This window comes from Microcaecilia unicolor, chromosome 2 (genome assembly GCF_901765095.1).
Source record: "Microcaecilia unicolor chromosome 2, aMicUni1.1, whole genome shotgun sequence".
In the NCBI taxonomy this organism is placed as follows: domain Eukaryota; kingdom Metazoa; phylum Chordata; class Amphibia; order Gymnophiona; family Siphonopidae; genus Microcaecilia; species Microcaecilia unicolor.
Window position 1 is genome coordinate 559,054,222 of NC_044032.1, and position 21,611 is coordinate 559,075,832.

Consider the following 21,611-nt stretch of genomic DNA (forward strand, 5'->3'; position numbering starts at 1 on the left):
GAGTTTGTGGAGTTGAAAGAACAGATGAAGAACTCTCTGCAGCAACTTCCTTTAGTTACCACTATACCAGCTGCAATTACCGATTAACCTTCCTCCATCAGAAAATGTGAATTGTAAGATTAACCATTTTGAGTTTTTCTTATTTTCTTTGAGATTGTTTTCCTGATCTTGGATCTCCCAATTGTGGACAATTATATAATATATATTGATGAGAAAAAAAAATTTCTTGTGCACATACAGGGGTAGATTCAAGAAAGAGAGCCAAAAAAATGTAGGCACTGGGATGATGTGTTCTAAGTATGAATTCTATAAGGGCAGTTAACTGTTGGCAGTTAGGTGCATAACTCCTAGTATTCTATCACCCAGAGATTTTCAACCTGTTTTGTCTCATGACACACTTACACGGTGCAAACATTGTAAAGGCACACATGGTCTAGCATTTTACCTTCTCCCCCACCACCACCCATAGTCCAGCATTTTACCTTCTCCACCCCGTCCCCCACACACAAATAGTCCAGGATTTACCTTCTTCCCCCCCCCCCCCACACACACACACAAATAGTCCAGCATTTACTTTCTCCTCCCCCCCCCCCACATACAAATAGTCCAGCATTTACTTTCTCCTCTTCCCCACACGTAGAACAGTATTTTACCTTCCCCCCCCCCCCCTCACAAATAGTCCAGCATCTCTCCCTCCTGTCATCTCTCCAGCTGGAAAACAGGCATCTCTCCTTGTTTCTCTTGCCCCCCATGTACCTTTTAAAGGTTTTCTTGTCTCTAGCGTTTAGTGGTAGCAGTGAGCAGCAATTCATTCAGACTGCTCATGCCAATCCCAGAGCCTATGTGGAAGCAGGAAGTTACATCAGAGAGAAGGCTCTGGGGTTGGCATGAACAGGCTGTATACATAGCCGCTGAGAGGAGGAGGCAGGGGGGACAAAATTCCCTGGGCATCAGAAATAGCTGATCATAACCAGGAAGTTCCTTGAACGAAGGCGCTACTCCGGCACTGAAAAGACTCTCTTCTGCTGGCCCGGCCAGCAAACAAGGTATCGGCGGCGGGGCGGGCGGCGACGGCGGGGGAGGGTTGGTGGCAGGAGAAGGGTTCAAGGGGATCATCGGCAGGGGGTGTCCAATGCGGCGGCGGGGCGGGCGGCGATGGCGGGAAGGGGGTTTCAAGGGGATCGTGGCAGCGGTGGCGGCTAAACAGTGCCCCCCCACCTCGGGCTGTGGCCCCCGCTGTCAGCGAGGTCTGGCTACACCCCTGCTCGGCAGCCCTGGCTGTATAAATCGCTAGTCGCTGCCACCAACCGCTAGAGACAAGAAAACTTTTAAAAGGCAAATGATCCTCAACTCCCAACGGCACACCGGTTGAAAAACACCGCTATAACCTGTGCGCCTGACTCCTTGGCACACCCCGACCCGCACATGCCCATTCCATGTCCATGCCTGCCTAGAAGTTGAACACAAGGACTAGATTCTGTATATCACGCCTAAAATAATCAGTGCCAAAATGAAATACGCCTAAATTTCCAAGCGGTTTATAGTATATGCCAATCGCCCATCCTTGCGACTAAATTTAGTTGCATGCAGTTACGTCAAGTAAAACTTGGTGCAAATGTTCACACCTAAATTACACATGGACCGGATGTATTCTATAACCATGCACACAGATTTTAGAAACGCCCACAACCCATCCATGATCACTCCCCCTTTACACGCATTATATTATAGAATACATTTACAGTTCTGCAAGTAAATTCTAATGCCAATTAGTGTTAATAATGGCTAGTTAATTAGCAATTAGATACTGATTGGCTTCTCTACTAATTAAGTTGCACATGCAAATCCAGAATACAACTTGATCTGCATGCGCAACTTAAGTTGTGCTATGTAGAATCCCTCGGATAGCTTATAGAATAGCAACTAAGGGCAGATGCGCACAACTGCTAATTGGAGCCAGTTAGCACCAATTAAAGACAATAATTGGCTAATTCCAATGAGCACACAATTATTAAATTAAGTTGTGCATTCAACTGACCTTATTCTATAAATTGTGTGCACAAATTTGCATGCTAATTCTACATTTGGGCACGTAAGTTTATAGACTGAGGGGGACGATGCATACTCAGAAAATGAAAGTATGAAAAAAAACCCCAAAGTAATAGTCAAAACTGGGAAAAATGAAGTTGATATTCAAGTGTTTAACTAGGCAGGATAGTGCTTCTGAATATCCCCTCTGACCGCCAAAGCACTAACTGGTTAGGTTGGGATGATCCAGCATGTAACTGGTTATCATTTATTGATTTCATATATCACCTGCCTTGCATGCAAATCAAGGCAGTTTATACTTACTAAAATCTTATGAAAATAAGAAAGGAACTCCATAATAAAAATAGAAAAGATCATGCAGTACAATCACAATTGGTACCATATTCTTACAACATTCCTATAGATCAAGTACACAATGCAAACATAAATCATTCAAACCTGTTAGTAGTGTTATAGGCTAAGTGAGCAGATAGAGTTAGGACACCTGAAAGACTAACTGTGCATTGGTCTAAATATCATGAGCTATCCCAGCTATTCACTGCTGGAGGCCGGACATCACCTGTGATTGAATATCCAGGGTTAACTCAGACCTTGGCTCTGAGCAGCTTACAGGTCACTTATTGCCAAAGGCTGAATATTGATCCCAATGTGTTAAAACAAACATGAACCAAATATTTTTTGGCCATGCACATTGGGTCCTTAGTATGTAGTATCAGGGTCTAGATTTACATTGTTTAGCACAATTCTTTACATAAATACATAAGTATTGCCATACTGGGACAGACCGAAAGTCCATCAAGCCCAGCGTCCTGTTTCCAACAGTGGCCAATCCAGGTTACAAGTACCTGGCAAGACCCCAGAAGAGTACAATACATTTTATGCTGTTTATCCTAGAAATAAGCAGTGGATTTTCCCTAAGTCCATTTTAATAATGGTCTATGGACTTTTCCTGTAGGAAGCCATCCATGGGCTTGTTTGTCCAGTTTGATACTGGTCAGCCTGTCTGGTCATTCTGTGATTTCCTTTGGAGAGGTTGCAGTCAGGGATATTCCTTGGGAGGACCTTCATCAGGCTTGGAGGTACATAGAGAGAGATCCTGTTCTTCCAGTACTCTGGCCCATTTCCTTTACGGACCGTGAACCAGAGTTTTAGTTTAGCCCTGTATTATAACTGGTAGCCAGTGAAGCTTTTGTAGAAATGGTGTGATGTGATCCTATTTTTTTACAACTTTCTGTCAGTCACGCTGTGGTATTCTGAATCAATTGGGGCTAGTGTAAGTCCTTTGTAGTCAGACAAGTGTAGAGTGCATCCCGGAGTGTAGGGGCTACTCTAGAGAAGGCTCATTGGCAGGTGTCACATTGTGTGATGTCCTTGCAAGAGAATGTGGTTAAGGATACTCCTTGGGAGGACCTTAGTGACCTTGGAGGTAGGTAGAGCAAGATCTTGTTCTTCAAATACAGGATCTTGACGATCAGACACAGAGTTTTAAATTTAGCCCTGTCTTGTACTGGTAGCCAGTGAAGTTTTTGCAGAAATGGTGTGATGTGATCATGTTGCTTACAACCTTCTATCAGTCAGGCAGATAATAAATTCTTTGACATTTTTTAAGATAAAATTTCTGGTTTCACCCTATGTCATTTCTGTTTATGCATATTTCAAGGCCCAAGTGAAGTGCATACAGTAAAAATTCATTCTTTGTGTATTACTGAATAAATACTTGTTCAGAGTGTTACAGAATGAAATGACACTTTATAATGAGCCACCTTTAACTAATTACTTCTGAAACTCTTTGATCCTAGGTTGGGGTTGCCAATCATTCTGATAATAGAAGCAGCAATCTGACTTGCACAGCTAGTACACCACAGAAACCTGTAGCTCTGAAGGAGGACAAGAAAATTGAAACGGTCGTGTCATGGCTGGAACGCAGAGAGCAGCTGAAGAAATCCAACACTCTTCCTACATCTGTTACAGGTGCTTCCATATATTCATCTTTTCTCAAACCTAGGCTAATTATGTATATAGAATGACTCTCAAAGTATTGAAAGTATATATAAACAGCTGAAGATATCTGGATTCATTGGTTTTACGTATAGGTCTCCAAACTTTCTTGAGTCAAATGTGTTGCATATGTGTCAGAATGGGGGGGAGCAACAGGTGCCATGGCACCCCCCCCCCCCCCAAAAAAATATATTCCTTCCCTCTCTCCCCCGCAAGGTGTTTATTTCCTTACCTCCCTCCCATGGGATGGTGACACTACAATTAGCACAAAAGCAGAGGCATCATGGCCAATCAGTACAGGGCCTTCAGCATCTGTACATTCTCCCAGGCCTACCAGCTTCTGCCTCCTCTAAAACAGTTCAGGGGTGGGGAGCCAGAAGGTCTTGAGCACCAGCCAGCAGTGATGCCTATTCTATTTGCTGATTGTAGTATTGCTGCCACAGGAGAGGGAGATATGAAAATAAACACCTTGTGAGGGAGGGGGAGGTGGGAGGAAGAAGAGAGATGCTGGAGACCATGGGGGGGGGGGGGGAGATACTGAAGGGGGATGGAGAGAGAGATGCTGGAGACTATGGGGGTGGAAGGGAGAGAGAGATGCTGGTGATTATGGGGGTGGGAGGGAGGGAAAGAGAGAGGTGCTAGACACCATGAGAGAGGGGACGTTTAAGAGATAGGGAATGAGAGAGATGCTGGACACAATGGGGAGAAAATGGGATGGTAGGGAAGGAAGGGTAGATGCTGGAGTTGGGAGCGGAGCTGTGGGTGGGGTTGGGGGACGGAGCTTAGGTCTCCTCAAACAAAATGGCATTCTGTTACTCCTGTGCTGTTGGTATAGCAGCAGTGTGAATTGCTTCTGTGTATGTGTTAGGCGGTGAGAGTCTGATAGGTACCGACGGGGAGAGGGATCTTGGGGTGATAGTAGCTGAGGATCTGAAGGCGACGAAACAGTGTGACAAGGCGGTGGCTGTAAGTAGAAGGTTGCTAGGCTGTATAGAGAGGGGAGTGACCAGCAGAAGAAAAGAGGTTTTAATGCCCCTGTATAAGTCGTTGGTGAGGCCCTACCTGGAGTATTGTGTTCAGTTTTGGAGGCCGTATCTTGCTAAGGATGTAAAAAGAATTGAAGCGGTGCAAAGAAAAGCTACGAGAATGGTATGGGATTTGTGTTACAAGACGTATGAGAAGAGACTTGTGGACCTGAACATGTATACCCTGGAGGAAAGGAGAAACAGGGGTGATATGATACAGACGTTCAAATACCTGAAAGGTATTAATCCGCAAACGAACCTTTTCCATAGATGGGAAGGCGGTAGAACTAGAGAGCATGATATGAGATTGAAGGGGGGCAGACTCAAGAAAAATGTCAGGAAGTATTTTTTCACGGAGAGAGTGGTGGATGCTTGGAATGCTCTCCCACGTGAGGTGGTGGAGAGGAAAACGGTAACGGAATTCAAACATTCATGGGATAAACAAAGGAATCCTGTTCCGAGGGAATGGATCCTCAGAAGCTTAGCGGAGATTGGGTGGCAGAGCCGGTGGTGGGAGGTGGGGCTGGTGGTTGGGAGGCGGGGATAGTGCTGGGCAGACTTATACGGTCTGTGCCCTGAAAATTACAGATACAAATCAAGGTAAGGTATACACAAAAAGTAGCACATATGAATTTATCTTGTTGGGCAGACTGGATGGACCGTGCAGGTCTTTTCTGCCGTCATCTACTATGTTCTGGAGTAGAATAACCAAGATAAGAGATTCTCTAAACTAGGGTATCTAGATTTTTTTCATCAGCAGGCCACATGATTAGAAATCCGGGTGTGTATGGGCCACATGAACATTTTAGCCTGTTGTAGCATTGTTTATACTCATCAAAATCTGTGAATCTTTTCTGAAATTTTGACGTCATATGCAGCAACTAGCAATGCTTCAAATTTTATTTTGCTAAACATTCCCAACGAGCCATCCCAAGGGTCAGGTGCACTGCACAGTGGATGCCCCTGCTCTAAACTTAGGACATTGATCACTGCCTGAGGTGTGAATGGCCACTAGGCAAACAGCAGACTAATGTCAGGTTTACACTAGTGTCAACCTTTGTGAAAGGAGATATTCAACGGCTATTCAGTATGTTTTGAATCAAAGTTATTTGGAAAGGATGTAAAAAAGATACTGTATTTGCAGCAAACAGGAACCAGCCTGTGCTCTTCATGAGTGCCTTACACACTTACACATGGACAGTGGAACACCTTTTGGGCTGGAGTACTAAACACAGCAATCTTGAGCCCTGCCCCCAGGTTCTCTATTTGCAGATGCTGTATTTGGTAAAATATTGGTTGGGCCACAGTGGACCTCCCCATTCTGCTGCCTATGGTCTTACAGTCTACCTCCAGCCCCCCCCCCCCCCCACCTAAAAATGTGTATTGTATTCACCTCCTCAGGGCCTCTACCCCACTATATTTACTCCACCTGACAGCAGGGCTAAGTTTAGGCAGTTGCCCTTTTGCCCATATAGCTCCTGTAATTTCCTCTGAGAGGAAAAAGGTAATTTTTCTTTTCTTTCTTTTTTTTTTATTGTATGGAAACCATGGGAGCTTGTCCTACACCACTCTTTTCGTGCTAGAAACTAGTGGAACAGAAGTCCATTTTGCAATTGTTTTTTGTTACTTTTAGGGACAGCACCATGATCTCTGTGGACAAGGAGCTCTGACCGTATATGCCTACCTGACAAGTATTTTAATCTGCCCTAACCAAATACAGCTTCTCCTCTTCCCCCTTCCCACCGCCAGCATTTATATACTAATCATGTTGCTACATGCACATATCACTTCAAGACAGGATTACTGCAACATGGTATATGCTGGCTTTTCATTGGGTCTTTTCAAACACCTCCAGTTAGTTCAAAATACAGTAATCCATTGACCATGATACTCTGCTTCTCTGTCAACACTATTGGCTCTCTAGTAGGTTTTAAATTTAGTTTAAAATACAAGTTAGTTAAACAGGTTGCCTTCCCTATTGGGCATCATTTATTCCACATGACTCATCTCCCCATCTTCTCCGTTCATCCAATGCACTTCGACTTTTCATATCACCTCCATCTCTGGCTGGTCTAGACACCAACAGACACTCAGCCTTTTTCTTTCTAGCATCTACTCTATGGAACTTTTTGCCACCCTCCATTCAAACTTGAATCATCACTTCCTAAATTCAAGGTGGCCCTGAAGACTCACTTGTACTCAGGCCTTCAGTGGTGCATAGACACATGGACAGCCTCTGCATTCGCTTTGACTAGTATATTATTCTATCTTAAGCTTTGTTACTTTACTGTTCAATATCAAACACAACATTATCTAAAGATATTATTTGAAAAATGAAAAGTTCTTTTCTATGTATTTATATTGTAAACTTTGTTTTGTCATGAAGAAAGGCGGTATACCAAGTGAAATGGAATATGCATATTCCCACATTAACTCATGCACACTATAGGGACCAGTAGCAGCCCCACAATTAGGCCACCTGAGGCAGGGGCACTCTTCTGAGGTGGCATCACCCCCCCGCCTTTCCTTCCTCAACCCCTTTCCTCAAACTTACCTTTTCTTGTTTTTAAAAGGTGACAGTGGCAGCAATGATTTCCATAGGCTGCCCTGCCGCCAGTCCTGGCCCCTTCTCTCTACTGCAGCCCACCTTTCTGATGTAACTTCCTGTTTTCTCAGCAGTAGAGAGAAGGGGCCAGGACCGGTAGCAAGGCAGCCTATGGGAATCACTGCTGCCACCTCCACCTTTTAAAAAAACAAGAAAATGTAATTTCAAGGAAGAGGTTGGGGAAGGAAGGGGGGAGATATCAGATTGTGGCAGGGGGTGGCATCTCATTCCTCTCCTCAGGCGGTAGATTGGCATGGGACCCATGCTACACACATGCACCCAGATATCACTATTCATGCTCACAGCATTAGACCTATTCATGAACACAAACAGCAGTCAGTGTGTTTATATTGTCACTGTGGGTGGTACTTAGCAGCCACACTCAGGGAACATATATACCAGTGATGGCGAATCTTTCAGAGACCGAGTGCCCAAACAGCAACCCAAAATCAAATTATTTATTGCAAAGTGCCGGTACTCATTATGGGCGGGGTTACCACATATGACTCCACCCCTATGATAGCCACACCCCCTACACCAGCCATGGCGCATATAAACAGACATCATTGAAAATATTATACTAGTATAGGAGGAAAACAATAACAGTATACCCAGTGCAAAATAAGACAGCAGATGTAAATTCTCAAATTGGACATATTGCAAACACTAAAATGAAAATAAAATGATTTTTTTTCTATCTTTGTTGTCTGGTGATTTTGTTTTTCTATCCATATTGGTCCAGTCTCTGATTCTGCTGCTATCTGTTCACTTAACTCCATTTCCAGGGCTTCCTTTCCATTTATTTCTTTACTTTCCTCCTTTCTTCTTCATTTCTTGCCCTCCATCCATGTCCAGCAACCCTCCTCTCCCCTCCAGCCACCCATGTCCAGCCACCCTCCTCTTCCCTCCAGCCACCCATGTCCAGCCACCCTCCTCTCCCCCCTGCCCTCCCTTCCAGCCACCCTCCTCTTTCCCTGCCCTCCCCTCCAGCCACCCATGTCCAGCCACCCTCCTCTCCCCCCTGCCCTCCCTCCCAGCACCCAGCACCAGGCCTCCCTCCCTCCCACCCAGCACCCAACATCAGGCCTCCCTCCCACCCAGCAGCACCCAGCCTCCCACCCACCCACCCAGCCAGCACCAGGCCTGCCTCCCGCCCTCCCTCCAACCCAACAAGCATCAGGACGCACGCCCGCCCGTCCTCCCTCCCTCCCTCCCTCCCAGCACCAGGAACCCCCTCCTGTGAAATTTAAAAAGCGTACCGTCCTCGGGGTTAAGGCAGCGTGCAGCGGCAGTGAAGCGCGTGTTCTTCAATCGGCGCGCCTTCGGCCTTCCTTTCTGTCTCTCAAGCTCTGGTCCCGCCTATGAGGGGCCTGATGCTTGTTGGGTTGGAGGGAGGGCGGGAGGCGGCAAACTGGTGTTCGGAGGGAGGGAGCGTGGGCGGACCAGCGACGGCGCGCGTGTCAAGGGAGAGGGCTCTGCGTGCCCTCTCTGGCACGCGTGCCATAGGTTCGCCATCACCGATATATACAAATTTCTGGAGGCTGTTATCCTGTTGCTTTCTGTAACATCCATTAAGAGCTGTTCAAGCTTTGGCTGGGGTAGAAAGCAGGGAAAAGGAGAAAAAAAATCAAGTTGGTTGCTTTTTGTGTTTCAACTGTTTACTGAAAACACAGGCCAGGATCAAGTGTTACAAAATCTCAAATACATGGCAGTTTCCCAGAGAAGCACCTGGCCCTCAATTCCTTGACAATTATAGCTCTGGTTTCACTGCACAGTTTTTTTTTTGTTACATTTGTACCCCGTGCTTTCCCACTCATGGCAGGCTCAATGCGGCTTACATATTGTATACAGGTACTTATTTGTACCTGGGGCAATGGAGAGTTAAGTGACTTTGCCCAGAGTCACAAGGAGCTAGCTGCCTTTGCCTGAAGTGGGAATTGAACTCAGTTCCTTAGTTCCCCAGCACCAAAGTCCACCACCCTAACCACTAGGCCAGACACCAGCTAGCTTTTTGGGTCAGCACCTGACCCAGGGTCACTACAAAAGTTTTATTTCTTACTGAGCTGGGCACAGGCCGAGGCCGGGCTTGATCCGGGGTTTAAAGCCCCTCTTTTGCCTCTATTTTCTTGATCAGTCTGGAAACAAATAAGCTTTACTCACACTGCGAAGAAATCCTCCACGCCAGGTTTTATGAAACAAATACAAACTTTACTTAAATGCGTCAGCAGGCAGTTTATCCAAGCTTCATATTCTCTGGTAACAAACAATTTATTCAAAATCAAAACAGTTCAATTTGTATCCAAATGGTTAATTTGCTGAAAAGATGTTTTAAGTGTAAACTTATGCCCAGATGATCAAAAGCAAACGCCGGCGCTAGTGGCTGTTACCGCCATACTAGCGCTGGTGTTTGCTACTGTAGCATGCAAGTGCATGCTAAACAGGGCATTAGGTATTCCTCCCCAATGATCAGTGGCCAGCGCGCCAAAATTTGGGTCGCTGGCCACGGCAAACCCTACGCCAGCTCCAAGCTGGCGTTAGGGTTTGCCGATCCTTGGGGAGGAATGGTGAGCCCATTCCTCCCCAAGGCAAATGCCGGGCTGGAGGTCCAGCGGACCTCCGGTCCCCCCGACGATCCCACCCCCCCCCCCCCCCCAGGTTCAGGGAGGCCTGGAGATCCGGTGGGTCTCCAGCCCCCCCAAACCCCCAGAAAATGTCAAGTGGCCGCTGGCCAAACCCTCTCCCACCCAGTGAGCGACGGGGGGGGGGGGGGGGGGGGGAGGCTGGAGGTCTGGTGGACCTCGCAAAAAAAAAAAAAAAAAAAAAAAACAGGGCAGACAATCCACAAAATCCAAGAAGGAAGGAAAAAAAGAGCAGATCAGTGATTGATGTATACAAACTTTATTAATCAATTCACATATAAAACAATGCCCGACACAGGCCATGTTTTGCCCAGCAAGGCTGCGTCAGGGGCTTCTTGTCTTTTACTGGGTCCCGAAGGGTGGGGGTGAGAAGAATTCTCTTCAACAAAACCCTGTTTCAGTGGATATTCACTTTAGACTGTCCATGTCTCACTCTTCTTTCTTCATCCACACTCACCCATGTGTCCAATGCCCACTCCACCTCAGCCAGGTCACAGCAACTAGAAGCATTCAATAAAAGTGTATGCCGAGACTTCACGTCTTCCTTCCCTAGGCCTAGAGGTGAGTGTGGATGAAGAAAGAGAAGAGGGAGACATGGACAGCCTAAAGTGAATATCCACTGAAACAGGGTTTTGTTGAAGAGAATTCTTCCCCCCCCCTCCCACTCCTCAGGACCCAGCAAAAGAAGCCCAACGCAGCCCAGCTGGGCAAAACACAGCCTGTGTCGGGCATTGTTTTATATGCTATTTGCTCCAGGATTATATGTTTGTACCAATATCTAATAGCTACTAGTGTTTCTATGACCCCTGAGGCAGGCGGGTTTGTCTCATCGTGTTGGGTCCATACTGGTGCCAATAAACGTTTTTTTCCTGGATAGTTACCTGTGTGGGATCTCCATATATATATATATATATATATATATATACACACACACTCTAAAACTTTTGTTGTCATTGTAATTGTATCTTTTTGACACTGGTTCATCTTTTCTTGATATTCTGATTGTTAGTTCCTTTAAATATGACAATATTTGCTTTTATATTGCAGCCTTATTGCTTGAATTGAGTATATGACTTACAAGGCTATTTTCCATTTTATTACCAAAACAAAACCTACACTACCCTCTTTACTATTCTCTTAAATCTTTCTTCTCCCTTTACTTAACCTGCTCTCATCAATAAATGTATATGATATCCTGAAATGACAATGCCATAACAGAACTCTGTAAGCCACATTGAGCCTGCAAATAGGTGGGAAAATGTGGGATACAAATGCAAAAACCACCCGCAGCCAACCCCCGCCCCCCGCGTCACCGAACCCCGCCCCCTGCGTCACTAACCCCGCCTCCCATGTCACTAACCACGCCTCCCGCATCACTAGCCCCGCCCCCGTCACCCATGACGTCAACCCCGCCCCTGAAAGGCTTCTATTGGACCAAATTGGACCAATAGAAGCCCCGGAAAAGCTTCTATTGGACCAAATTGGACCAATAGAAGCCCCGGCAGCGGGAAAACCGGCCAATCAGCGGCCGCGAAAACCCACCCAATCCCACACCGCGGCCGATCGAAAACCCGCCCAAATCCCCGCAACCCACGCGATTCGAAAATTCCCCGCAGCCGTTCCCGAAAAGCCGCCCAATTCTGCGGCTTAACCCCAACCCTGCCGACAGTGCCTGTGTGGGTCTGATATTTTATTTTCACTGCAAAGCTCATCCCCTACAGGGCTGCTCAGAGGCCTTCCTTCCTCTGCTAGTTCCCGCCTTCCGCTATAACATTGTAAGGCAGAAAGGCCCAGAGCAGGCCTGGGGGGGGGGGATCTTCTTTGCCAACAGGTATGTAGCAAGAAGATGCAGCAGGGCAGGAAGGAGGAGATATCAGACCCATGGTAATCACATTTTTTAAACCGCAGGAGCAAGGCGTTTTACCACTCTTGTAGGGCTGTACACAGTTTTGCTCCCACACACATGGTAAAATGTGGTAATTATTTTTTTACCATGGATTTACCATGGGTCCCCATCCCTGTGTCATACTTCAATTCTGACCATAAGGCAGCATTATGGTCCTGAACTATGCTCACCCAAAGAGGTGTCACCTTGGTTTGTCCAAATGGGTTAGTTTTGCATATACTGCGACAAGAATGAACTCACTCTTAAGGCACAGTATATTCAGTATGATTCCAAGTCTCTCAATTTTGCTGCTGATGCTCGCCATAGTACTTGCATTATGACAAAAAGAGCTTTTCTCTGGTTTTCATAAGATCTAACATGTATAGGCAAACTATACAGGTGTTCTTGGAAATTCTTTTTAATCAAGCCTGTGGCTCCCAATACAATGGAAAATATTTCTGTTTATTTCTGCCATATTTTTTTGGTCTCAGCCTTGAGGATTTCTCTCGTGCCACGATTCTTATCGTGCTTACTTGGGAGTGACATCTCACTGATCAGTGCTATTCTGGTATTTTTCTCTTTTACTACCAAGTCCAGGTTTCCTTGCAGCCAGCTTTTTATCGGTCAGAATGGGGATGTCCAGATTATCATAGCCGCTTCATTCTCTACAGTTCCCTTAATTTAATAGCAGCATTTCTATCTCACTTAACCTAAAAGTTCAAAGTAGGTTACAGATTTACAATACAAAACAGCAACCTATGGTACAGAGTAATTCATTATATATCATTAACATTGTCACAAATATAAAATATCTTTAAAACAAAATAACTTATCAAAAACATAAGATATGACCAATTCATAATGGCTCTTTTAAAAACTCAAATAAAAGGATTATTTCTAATAAGAAATTATTTCCCTTACAGAATAGCTCTTCTAAACTCATATAATGAGCAATATTTCTAATAGCAGAAGGAAAGCTATTACAGGACTCTGGGGCAGCACCTGAAAAAGTACTTTTTTTTTCTTTTTAGTATGGCTTCAACAACAAACCACCAATGAAGGTAATGCCAGCAACAATTTGCTAGCAGATTTTAAACATCTAGATGGTTTATATACACTCGCCAATCTGGTCAAAAATGCAGGGTACAAACCATATAAGATTTTGAAAAGCAAAACGTTTGAGTTTAATTCTGGCCCGAATAGGCAGCCAGGGCAAATCCCATAACACAGTTTTGCATGATCATATCAACTAGCAGTTTAGCAAACACATTCTACAGTACTTGCAATCTATGCAATTGCTTCGCAGAAATCTCTAATAAACAAATATTACAATAATCAGGAGTTCTTATTTTCAGGTGATCAGGCAGTTGTTCTCACATCTTTCAAAAAAATATCTTAGCCTACATAAAAATTTCAACTTATACATAACCTTTTGAACCAGATGGGTAATGTGCTTCCATAGTCAAGTTAGTATCGAACCACACACCCAGAAAATTGATTTCTGACTTCTTAAATATATCAGCATTTTGAAGCCGTACAACCTCAAGAGAATTATCCTTCTGATGTCCAATATCTTGTACCTTAATTGCTATATTAAAAGATGCCTTAAAAACATTTGTTTTATCTGGATTAATCTTTAATACTAAGACATCCAGTCACATATTTCCAGAAAACCATCATTCATCTTAATCTTCACTATGTTAATATCTGTCAGTACTGGAAAGATCATCTGCATATGAAAATATTCATTATTTTGCCTCCTTAACAATAGACCGAATTCACTCATGTACACATTAAAAAGAATAGGGTACAAAGAAGATCCCTGAAGTATGGCCTTGGAACCATTTTAATACACTCCCACCCACTTCAAATCCTTCTAATTTATACAATAACACCTCATGACTTCAACCTGCCTATCAAGATAACCTCAAAAGAGTGAACATTAAAACCAAAATTACTGTATCTGTACTATATAGTGGGCGAAAGCCCGACTGGCATGGATCTAGTAAGTCAAAATGGTCCAGATATTCCTGAAGTTGAGATATAACAATAGCTTCAATCACTTTACTCAGCATAGGAATATTTGCTATTGGATGATAGTTACTGCAATCCTTAGGGTCCAAATTATCCCCTTTCAACAAAGGTTTAATACCAATATTTTTTACTTCGGATTGGCGAATGACATGACGGAACATTGTAAGCCACATTGAGCCTGCAATTAGGTGGGAAAATGTGGGATATAAATGCACTAAATAAATAAATAAATAAATATCCTCTAAATCAGTGGCGTAGCCAAGGGTTGGCCTAGGCCCACCCACTTTGGACTCAGGCCCACCCAGTAGCAGCACATCTATAATGTGGTTGGCAGGGATTCCGAAGCCCCACTAGCTGAAAACTCCCAACAACTGTCCCTCTTGCATACCTTGTAAATAGCAGATCTTCACCTGCAGCAAGCAGCGACTGGTACATACTGCTCACACCGGCCCCATTGCCTTCCCTCTGATGTATTCCCGCCTATGCAGAAACAGGACGTTGCAGCAGTGGGAAGGCTGTAGGGCCAACACAAGCAGTGTGTATTAGTTGCTTCTCACTGCCAGTGAAAATCTGCTATTTAAAAGGTATGCAGGAGAGGGGAGATGTTTGAGACCATATGGCATGCAAGCGATAGAAGGAGAGACCAAATCACCTGTAGGACTGGGTGGGGTTCTTCTGCCCACCCATCTTGGGCCCAGGCCCACCCAAAATTGGGTGTCTGGCTACACCCCTGCTCTAAATAATCACCATCTGCAAGCAAAGAATTAAATCTGTAAGCCAGTAATATACATCAGGCAGCAATCTCAAAAGATGAGCTGCACAAGGACCCAAAATACAGTATCCTTTAGCAAATCTATTTGCCATGGTTTAACATACTCCTTATCCACTAATCTAAAAGAAGTCCATACGCAATCAACAGGCGCATCACTCAAGGATACTTCAACATTAAAAGGAGAAACAGCAAGCACTAAATCCACTTGTGAGATAGAAGACAAAATCTTTTTTATTTTAAGATTTAAAAAAAAACCCTGCAAAGCCCTGAGCTGAAAGGGTATTAACAAAACTACTCAAATGGAGCTTGAGTAAGACAATAAACCAATTGAAAAAGTTCCCTACTAGAATCCACACTTCTACAGATATATTCTGAATAAAATGTTAATTCAGCTAACTTTATCTGTCCTTTATAAGAATAAAGACGGGCTTTCCAAGTTAGATATTCCTCTTCCTCCTGAGATTTTAACCATCTTTTTAATTGCCTACATTTACATTTCAACATAGCTAAATTTTGTGGAAAAACAGGGTTCTCAATCTTCTCTTGTCCACTTTAACTTAACAGGAGCATTGCATCTAATATTCTAATACACTCCAAACAGTATTATCCTAAGTCTGAAATTTTAATGTTGGTGAACATTCCTCCAAAGATAAAGAAGATAGTTGGGAATCTACACCCCTCCATAAATGGGCATCAATGCATCCTCTTGCTGGAATACATTTCTCCTTTTTTGAGACTGGTACAAATATGGTCATGCGATAGATGTTAAACTCTTGCAACTTATGGTCTGATCATGGAACCCTTTGGTAGACCCAGTCTCCTACTAACAATTTACCCGACTCAAAACTAGGGGATACAATTATATCTAGCATATGTCCTACTATATGATTTCCCCCTTGATTTATCACATAAAGCCCCAAATCACAAAAGAATTGCCTACAAATATAATGTCACTATTAGAGCTCAATTCAAAATGAAGATTAAAATCACCTAAAAGCACCAAATAACCCACCTTCAATTATGCTCGCAAAACAAAATTCTTCCAGCACCACCGACCATACACCTGATGATTTATAAACCAAAATAAATCCAACATTTGTTAAAGATGATAAAAATTCCATATGAACAAACATACATTCCAACCCAGAGAGTAGAAGAGAACCAACCATTTCTAATTCCAAAACATTTTTATTTACTATAGCAATGCCCCCTCTCTACTTTCCCATCCTGGATAAAGAACATAACCCTGTGGTGACAAAAAAATTCTGAACTACAACATACTCCTTCTCCAGCCACGTTTCTGTAATAAAAGCCATCCCCAAATCTTTCTCCTTTATCACATCCCTAATAATGTCAAATTAATTAGACACTAAGCATGTATTCACATAGTATACAGGAACCGTTGTTAAATCATTGTCATGCTCAGGAGCAACCACCATAGGAACCTGAACTAACACCCAATCTTGTCTAACAGGGCAATAATTCCTCCCATGCCTTGGCCTATAACCTAATTTAGCTTCAATCTGTCTATAAGACTGTAAAAAAAAAATCAAAAATAATGGATGCACACCCCTATCGTATCTACCATGACTCTTACATGGGCAATAGCCCCAAGAAGACTGAATACTAGGCATAGTCAAGCCTAAGGAAGTATCCCCTTGTCTCTAACAAACACCCTCCCTCACCCCCCCCCTCAAATACTCCACAAAATAAAACAACAGTAAACAAACATTTTAACCTATCTGGCTGAGCATAGTAAACTCATACGACAAATTAAACATGAATATCCCCTTATTTACCCACAAAGTGCCCACTAAGGTGCAGGAAACTTCCCTTAGGCGTGCCCCTTCAGAAGCACGCCAGAGGTAGAGCACCTCAAGTTGAATCTGTTCAAATACTCCCACTGAGGGAGAGTTGCCTGGCAAGTGATGTCACAGTTGGGCGGGGATTCGTACCACACCGCCAAAACTGCTGATGAAACCAGTCACAGAAAAAAGCTTGGCTAGGTGGACACAAACAGCATTCCTCTCAGGTAGGGTTGGCAAGGTGAGTGACAGAAACAGCCTCAAGGTGAATCTGTTCAAATGCTCCCGCTGCGGGAGAGTCACCAGGCAAGTGATGTCACAGTTCGGCAGGGCTTCACGCCACACCGCCGAAACGACTAATGAAACCAGTCACTGAAAACCCTCTTAGGCGGGGTTGTGATCCCAATGCTTTGTAAGCTTTACGAAGTTTCCAAAGAATGACATATGCCTCTTTCTTGTGCCTTTCCACAATCAGCACTTCACAACCAACTACAAGATAAGTAACCATTTCCAGCTCTTTTTATACAGAACCTACAAATGTCTGTTGTATCAGTTTTTTCTGTGCTTGCCGTGAACCATCTTGTCCATCATCCACTGTTCTGAGCAGCAACCATCAATCTCTCATCCTTAGGTTTCAGTTCTCCTGTCCTTAACCACTCATATGTCCAGTTCCCGAATAATATTTATATTTACCACTGCATTTGTGCATTTGCCACTTGTTTTTCTTTAAAGAGCTTTTTCTCCCGCTTTGCATATTCTATTGATTCCTTCCCTGTGCATAGAGGTGGATTTTCACTCATTTCTTCTGCTTTGTTGTAATGCTATTTATTGAGGAGTATTTCAGGGATACTCTGTTGGCAACTTGGTTTGTCTCAGGGACAATATCTCCAAATGGGTTAGTTTTCTGTATACCGTGACAGTAATGAACCTCATTCCAAAGACAGGGCATGTGGAGTATGATCTTAATCTCTCAATTTTGCTGCTAACGCTTGTCACAGAATTTGCATCATACCAAAGAGAGTTTCCCTCTAGAGTTTGTAAGATGTAACGTGTATAGGCAATCTGTCCAGGTATACTTTCTTGGTGTCTGATGTGGTGCAGGTAATTTTGAACCCACATAAATATCTTTTACTAATTTTCAAAGAGAAGTCATACACATAGTTTCCCTTTGGGGCAGATGTCACATAAACACCTATGATGCCTTTATGAAACAAGCATAAAACAGGTGCATTTTTGGACACTTTATATAGATGGATCAGTTAAGAAAAATCAAGCAAACACATTAAGTCCTTAGTGTGAAGAATAGGGGAAAGTCCAACCAGCTAATCAAAGGAAAACAAATAAAACTTCTCCACCCAAAGAAAAGCAAAGGAAAAGGTTGAGTAGAGGGATAAACAAATATGAATGAGCAAGAGATCATGTGTTAAATCCTCAGGGTACCAAGGTCAATTCATCTTACTTTCAAAAAAAGTCACACAAGGTTCTGGGCCAAAATACGCATTCACAAGGAAATTCCACCATGCAGCTTCAACATTATTTTCACACATTGACTGGATGGACCATGCAGGTCTTTTTCTGCCATCATCTACTATGTTACTATATGTTACATTAGATGGTTTCAAATTGGCAGACCCTGATAGAAATGCTATACTTTGCCTTGATGCTTGATTACGAAAGACAGTATATCAAATTCACTAACGAACATGAGCTACATCTTAGGGTACTTAAAAAAACTGGTAGAACTTATCACATAGAAACTAGTGATTATTGTTGAGCACTCATGGAGGGTTGGTAAGATTCTGTAGGACTGGAAAAGGGTAGTGTGAAGGGGAAGGTGATTTACTCTGATCTAGTAGTTTCAAGACAAGTTATATTGAGATACAGTAGGTAGTCACCTGTCCCCAAAAGGCTTACAATTTAAGTTTGTACCTGGGGAAATACCCAAGATCACAAGAACAAACAATAGTTTTCTTGATGCAAGGGACAAACAAGGACCCAGAGAGCTATGGACTAGCCAGCAAAAAGAGAGCTTCTCTTGGAAAACCAGTTATCATCTTTGAACCAAATTAATAACATATAAACACAGGTAAAGTAGGGTTTGACCCACACAAATATGGGCTTTATTTCCTGCACTCAGCACAATTACCCATGTTTTTCTACAGCGTGGGTCAATTTGCTCACATTATGGAGGTGGGGTCATAACAGATGCATAGTTTTCTAGAATCAGAATTACAAGCAGTATAACCCACCGAGAAGGTAAGCACAATTCTTTGCCACACCAAAAAAAGAGAAGGAAGTGACTCCGTAAAACAAATACAAAAAAAAAAAAAAGCACAGTGGAGATGGTCAAAGAAATGTACACACTGCCAAGACATAGTAGAAAAGCAGTTTATTCAGAGAATAAAAACTCATAAATGTACACTGAAAGCAAACAGTATTAAAGGTTATAGAAGCCATTTACTTTCAATGTACATTTATGAGTGATACTGGATTAAAAGATTTTGGACCTGATGGAGGCGGATTTCTGATACATGGACGGACCAGGTCATACTTTTCATTAAACTGCTTTTCTACTATATCTTAGCAATAAGTGCAGTTCTTTGGCCATCTCTGCTGTGCTTTTATTGTAATTTTCAGGGTCAATAATGAAAGCAATAGCACCCAGGTACTTTTGCTTTCACAGTTGTTGCAAAACCCATGATGGAATTTGCATGGGTAATTAGATTACTTAACTATATATATATATATATATATAAATTTCCTGTATTATTGGTTGCATGGATATTTGTATTAGAAAAGTAATGGATATTTTTTGTTTCTTTTGTTCTTATAATGAAAAAAAAAACAGTGGAAATTTCGGATTGCATTTCTTCAACTCCACTGGCAAATGAGATCACCAAGCGATTCTCCACTCCTGACACTACGCCTATGTCAACAGAGCCTGCCTGGCTAGCCTTAGCCAAAAGGAAAGCAAAAGCCTGGAGTGACTGCCCACAAATTATTAAGTAAAAATATCATTATTCTAAATGGTCTTATGTCACCCTGCCCATTTTTATTTATATATTACATTACACTTTTTTTTTCTTAACTCCAGGCAGATACACTGACCAAAACAATTGCTGCATGCCCAGCAGGACCAAGAGGACAAACCTTTGTGTTAACCGAAATGCTCAGTTTGCTTCACAGATTTCATTTCATGTTTCACTGGTACAATCTTTTGGACTGCTCAATATCTCACGCTATTTACATGTAACGAACTTGAAACAAATGCCTGTCTTGAGAATGCTGCTGTTTTTGGATTAATTGGACTAAGTAAGAGAGCAGCACAGTTCCAGTTCATATGCATCTGTAAAGGTTCCATCCATGGATTCTTCCTTTGGGAAGAATGAGATTGAGCAGCTGTATGTGTGAATTGGGTGTTTAAACATCTAGGTTCCAGTTTCTCAAGGCAGCAATGGAAAGGAAAAGGTAGGTTACATTATGATATGCTCTTTTATAAACATCAGGTTGTATTCTTTGTGAATGATACCAGCACACAAGAAGTTTCTGGTTGTTAAGAAAAGAAACAAGCAATATATTGGTTATTTTCTATAGCTAATAGTCGAGAGCATAAGGAAGAGAATTTTTAAAGCAGCATATTGAATAAGTGTGATAGTATGATCTGACATGCCCACGATCTTTTACTTTTTCTCACAGAGGGACCCAGACCACTGGAAGTTAACCTTAAGATAGCCTTTGCTTTCTTGCTTTCCATGCAAACGTAGGTCTACTGAGGCTCAGAGCTTACGCCATATGAAAAGTCTAGGAATGGGAGTGGAGCTCAGCCAGGCCAAACCTTAACAATTTTATACAACCTTATATTTGGATTACTCATCACTCATCCTACCCCTCTGCTCTTGTTCTAGCTGTTTGCTCCTGCTTCTTTGTATATGGGATCAGGTGCCAAAAGCTTTTATTTGCAGTTCCCAGGGATTTCCCCCTTATTTTACAGCTTTTTCCCCAGAGCCAAATATCTAATCTGGTCACTATAGTGATGGACATGGGCCTTCTGGAAACCTGTAACTGTGGAGCCTGAATCTGGCCACTGTGGGCCTGATTAGATAACACGATAGCTATGCAAGAAGGTCAAAAAGGCAACATAGACACTTATAAGCCTTTATAAAATAGGCATCTAGATCTAGACCCAACAAAACACAAATGCCAGCACACACAGCTTCGGAGGGGTAAGTGTGTGCATGTACTCTAGGCCACTACTCGTATATTTTATAAAACATGCTTGTACATCATAACTGTACCCCAGGAACACCTACATGTGGCGTGCATATAATACAAGCCATCTTGGATTGCATACTTATATGCATATATATCTAGGTAATTTTATAAAAGCCATTGTGTGTGTGCGTAAAAACATTGTTATAGTCAGAAAACCCCTTCATAAAATTGCCTCCCACATGTCACTCTTAAGCAAAATATTAAATCTGGAGCCAAGAGCAGCAAAATAATAGAAACTACACATCCATGGATGCTCTCACTATATATTTTTTTGTTACATTTGTACCCTGCGCTTTCCCACTCACGGCAGGCTCAATGCGGCTTACATATTGTATACAGGTACTTATTTGTACCTGGGGCAATGGAGGGTTAAGTGACCTGCCCAGAGTCACAAGGAGCTGCTTGTGCCTGAAGTGGGAATTGAACTCAGTTCCTCAGTTCCCCAGGACCAAAGTCCACCACCCTAACCACTAGGCCACTCCACTGGCCACAATTCCACTGTGATGGGTAGCGGACTCTCTAACCAG

General features: G+C 43.0%; 1 protein-coding gene across 2 annotated transcripts in view; it reads left to right on the forward strand.

Annotated features, from left to right (window-relative positions):
• KIAA1211 (KIAA1211 ortholog) overlaps nt 1-21,399 on the forward strand; it is a 179,525-nt gene extending 158,126 nt beyond the window's left edge. The window contains exons 8-11 of one of the 2 annotated variants that reach the window (XM_030191408.1): nt 3,849-4,020; nt 13,233-13,262; nt 19,661-19,817; nt 19,907-21,399. In XM_030191408.1, the coding sequence (XP_030047268.1) occupies nt 3,849-4,020; nt 13,233-13,262; nt 19,661-19,817; nt 19,907-19,919 (372 nt within the window). In that variant the 3' untranslated portion in view covers nt 19,920-21,399. The remainder of the gene's footprint in view (nt 1-3,848; nt 4,021-13,232; nt 13,263-19,660; nt 19,818-19,906) is intronic. The other variant, XM_030191407.1, reaches the window with a different exon arrangement.
• The last annotated feature ends 212 nt before the right edge of the window (nt 21,400-21,611 follow it).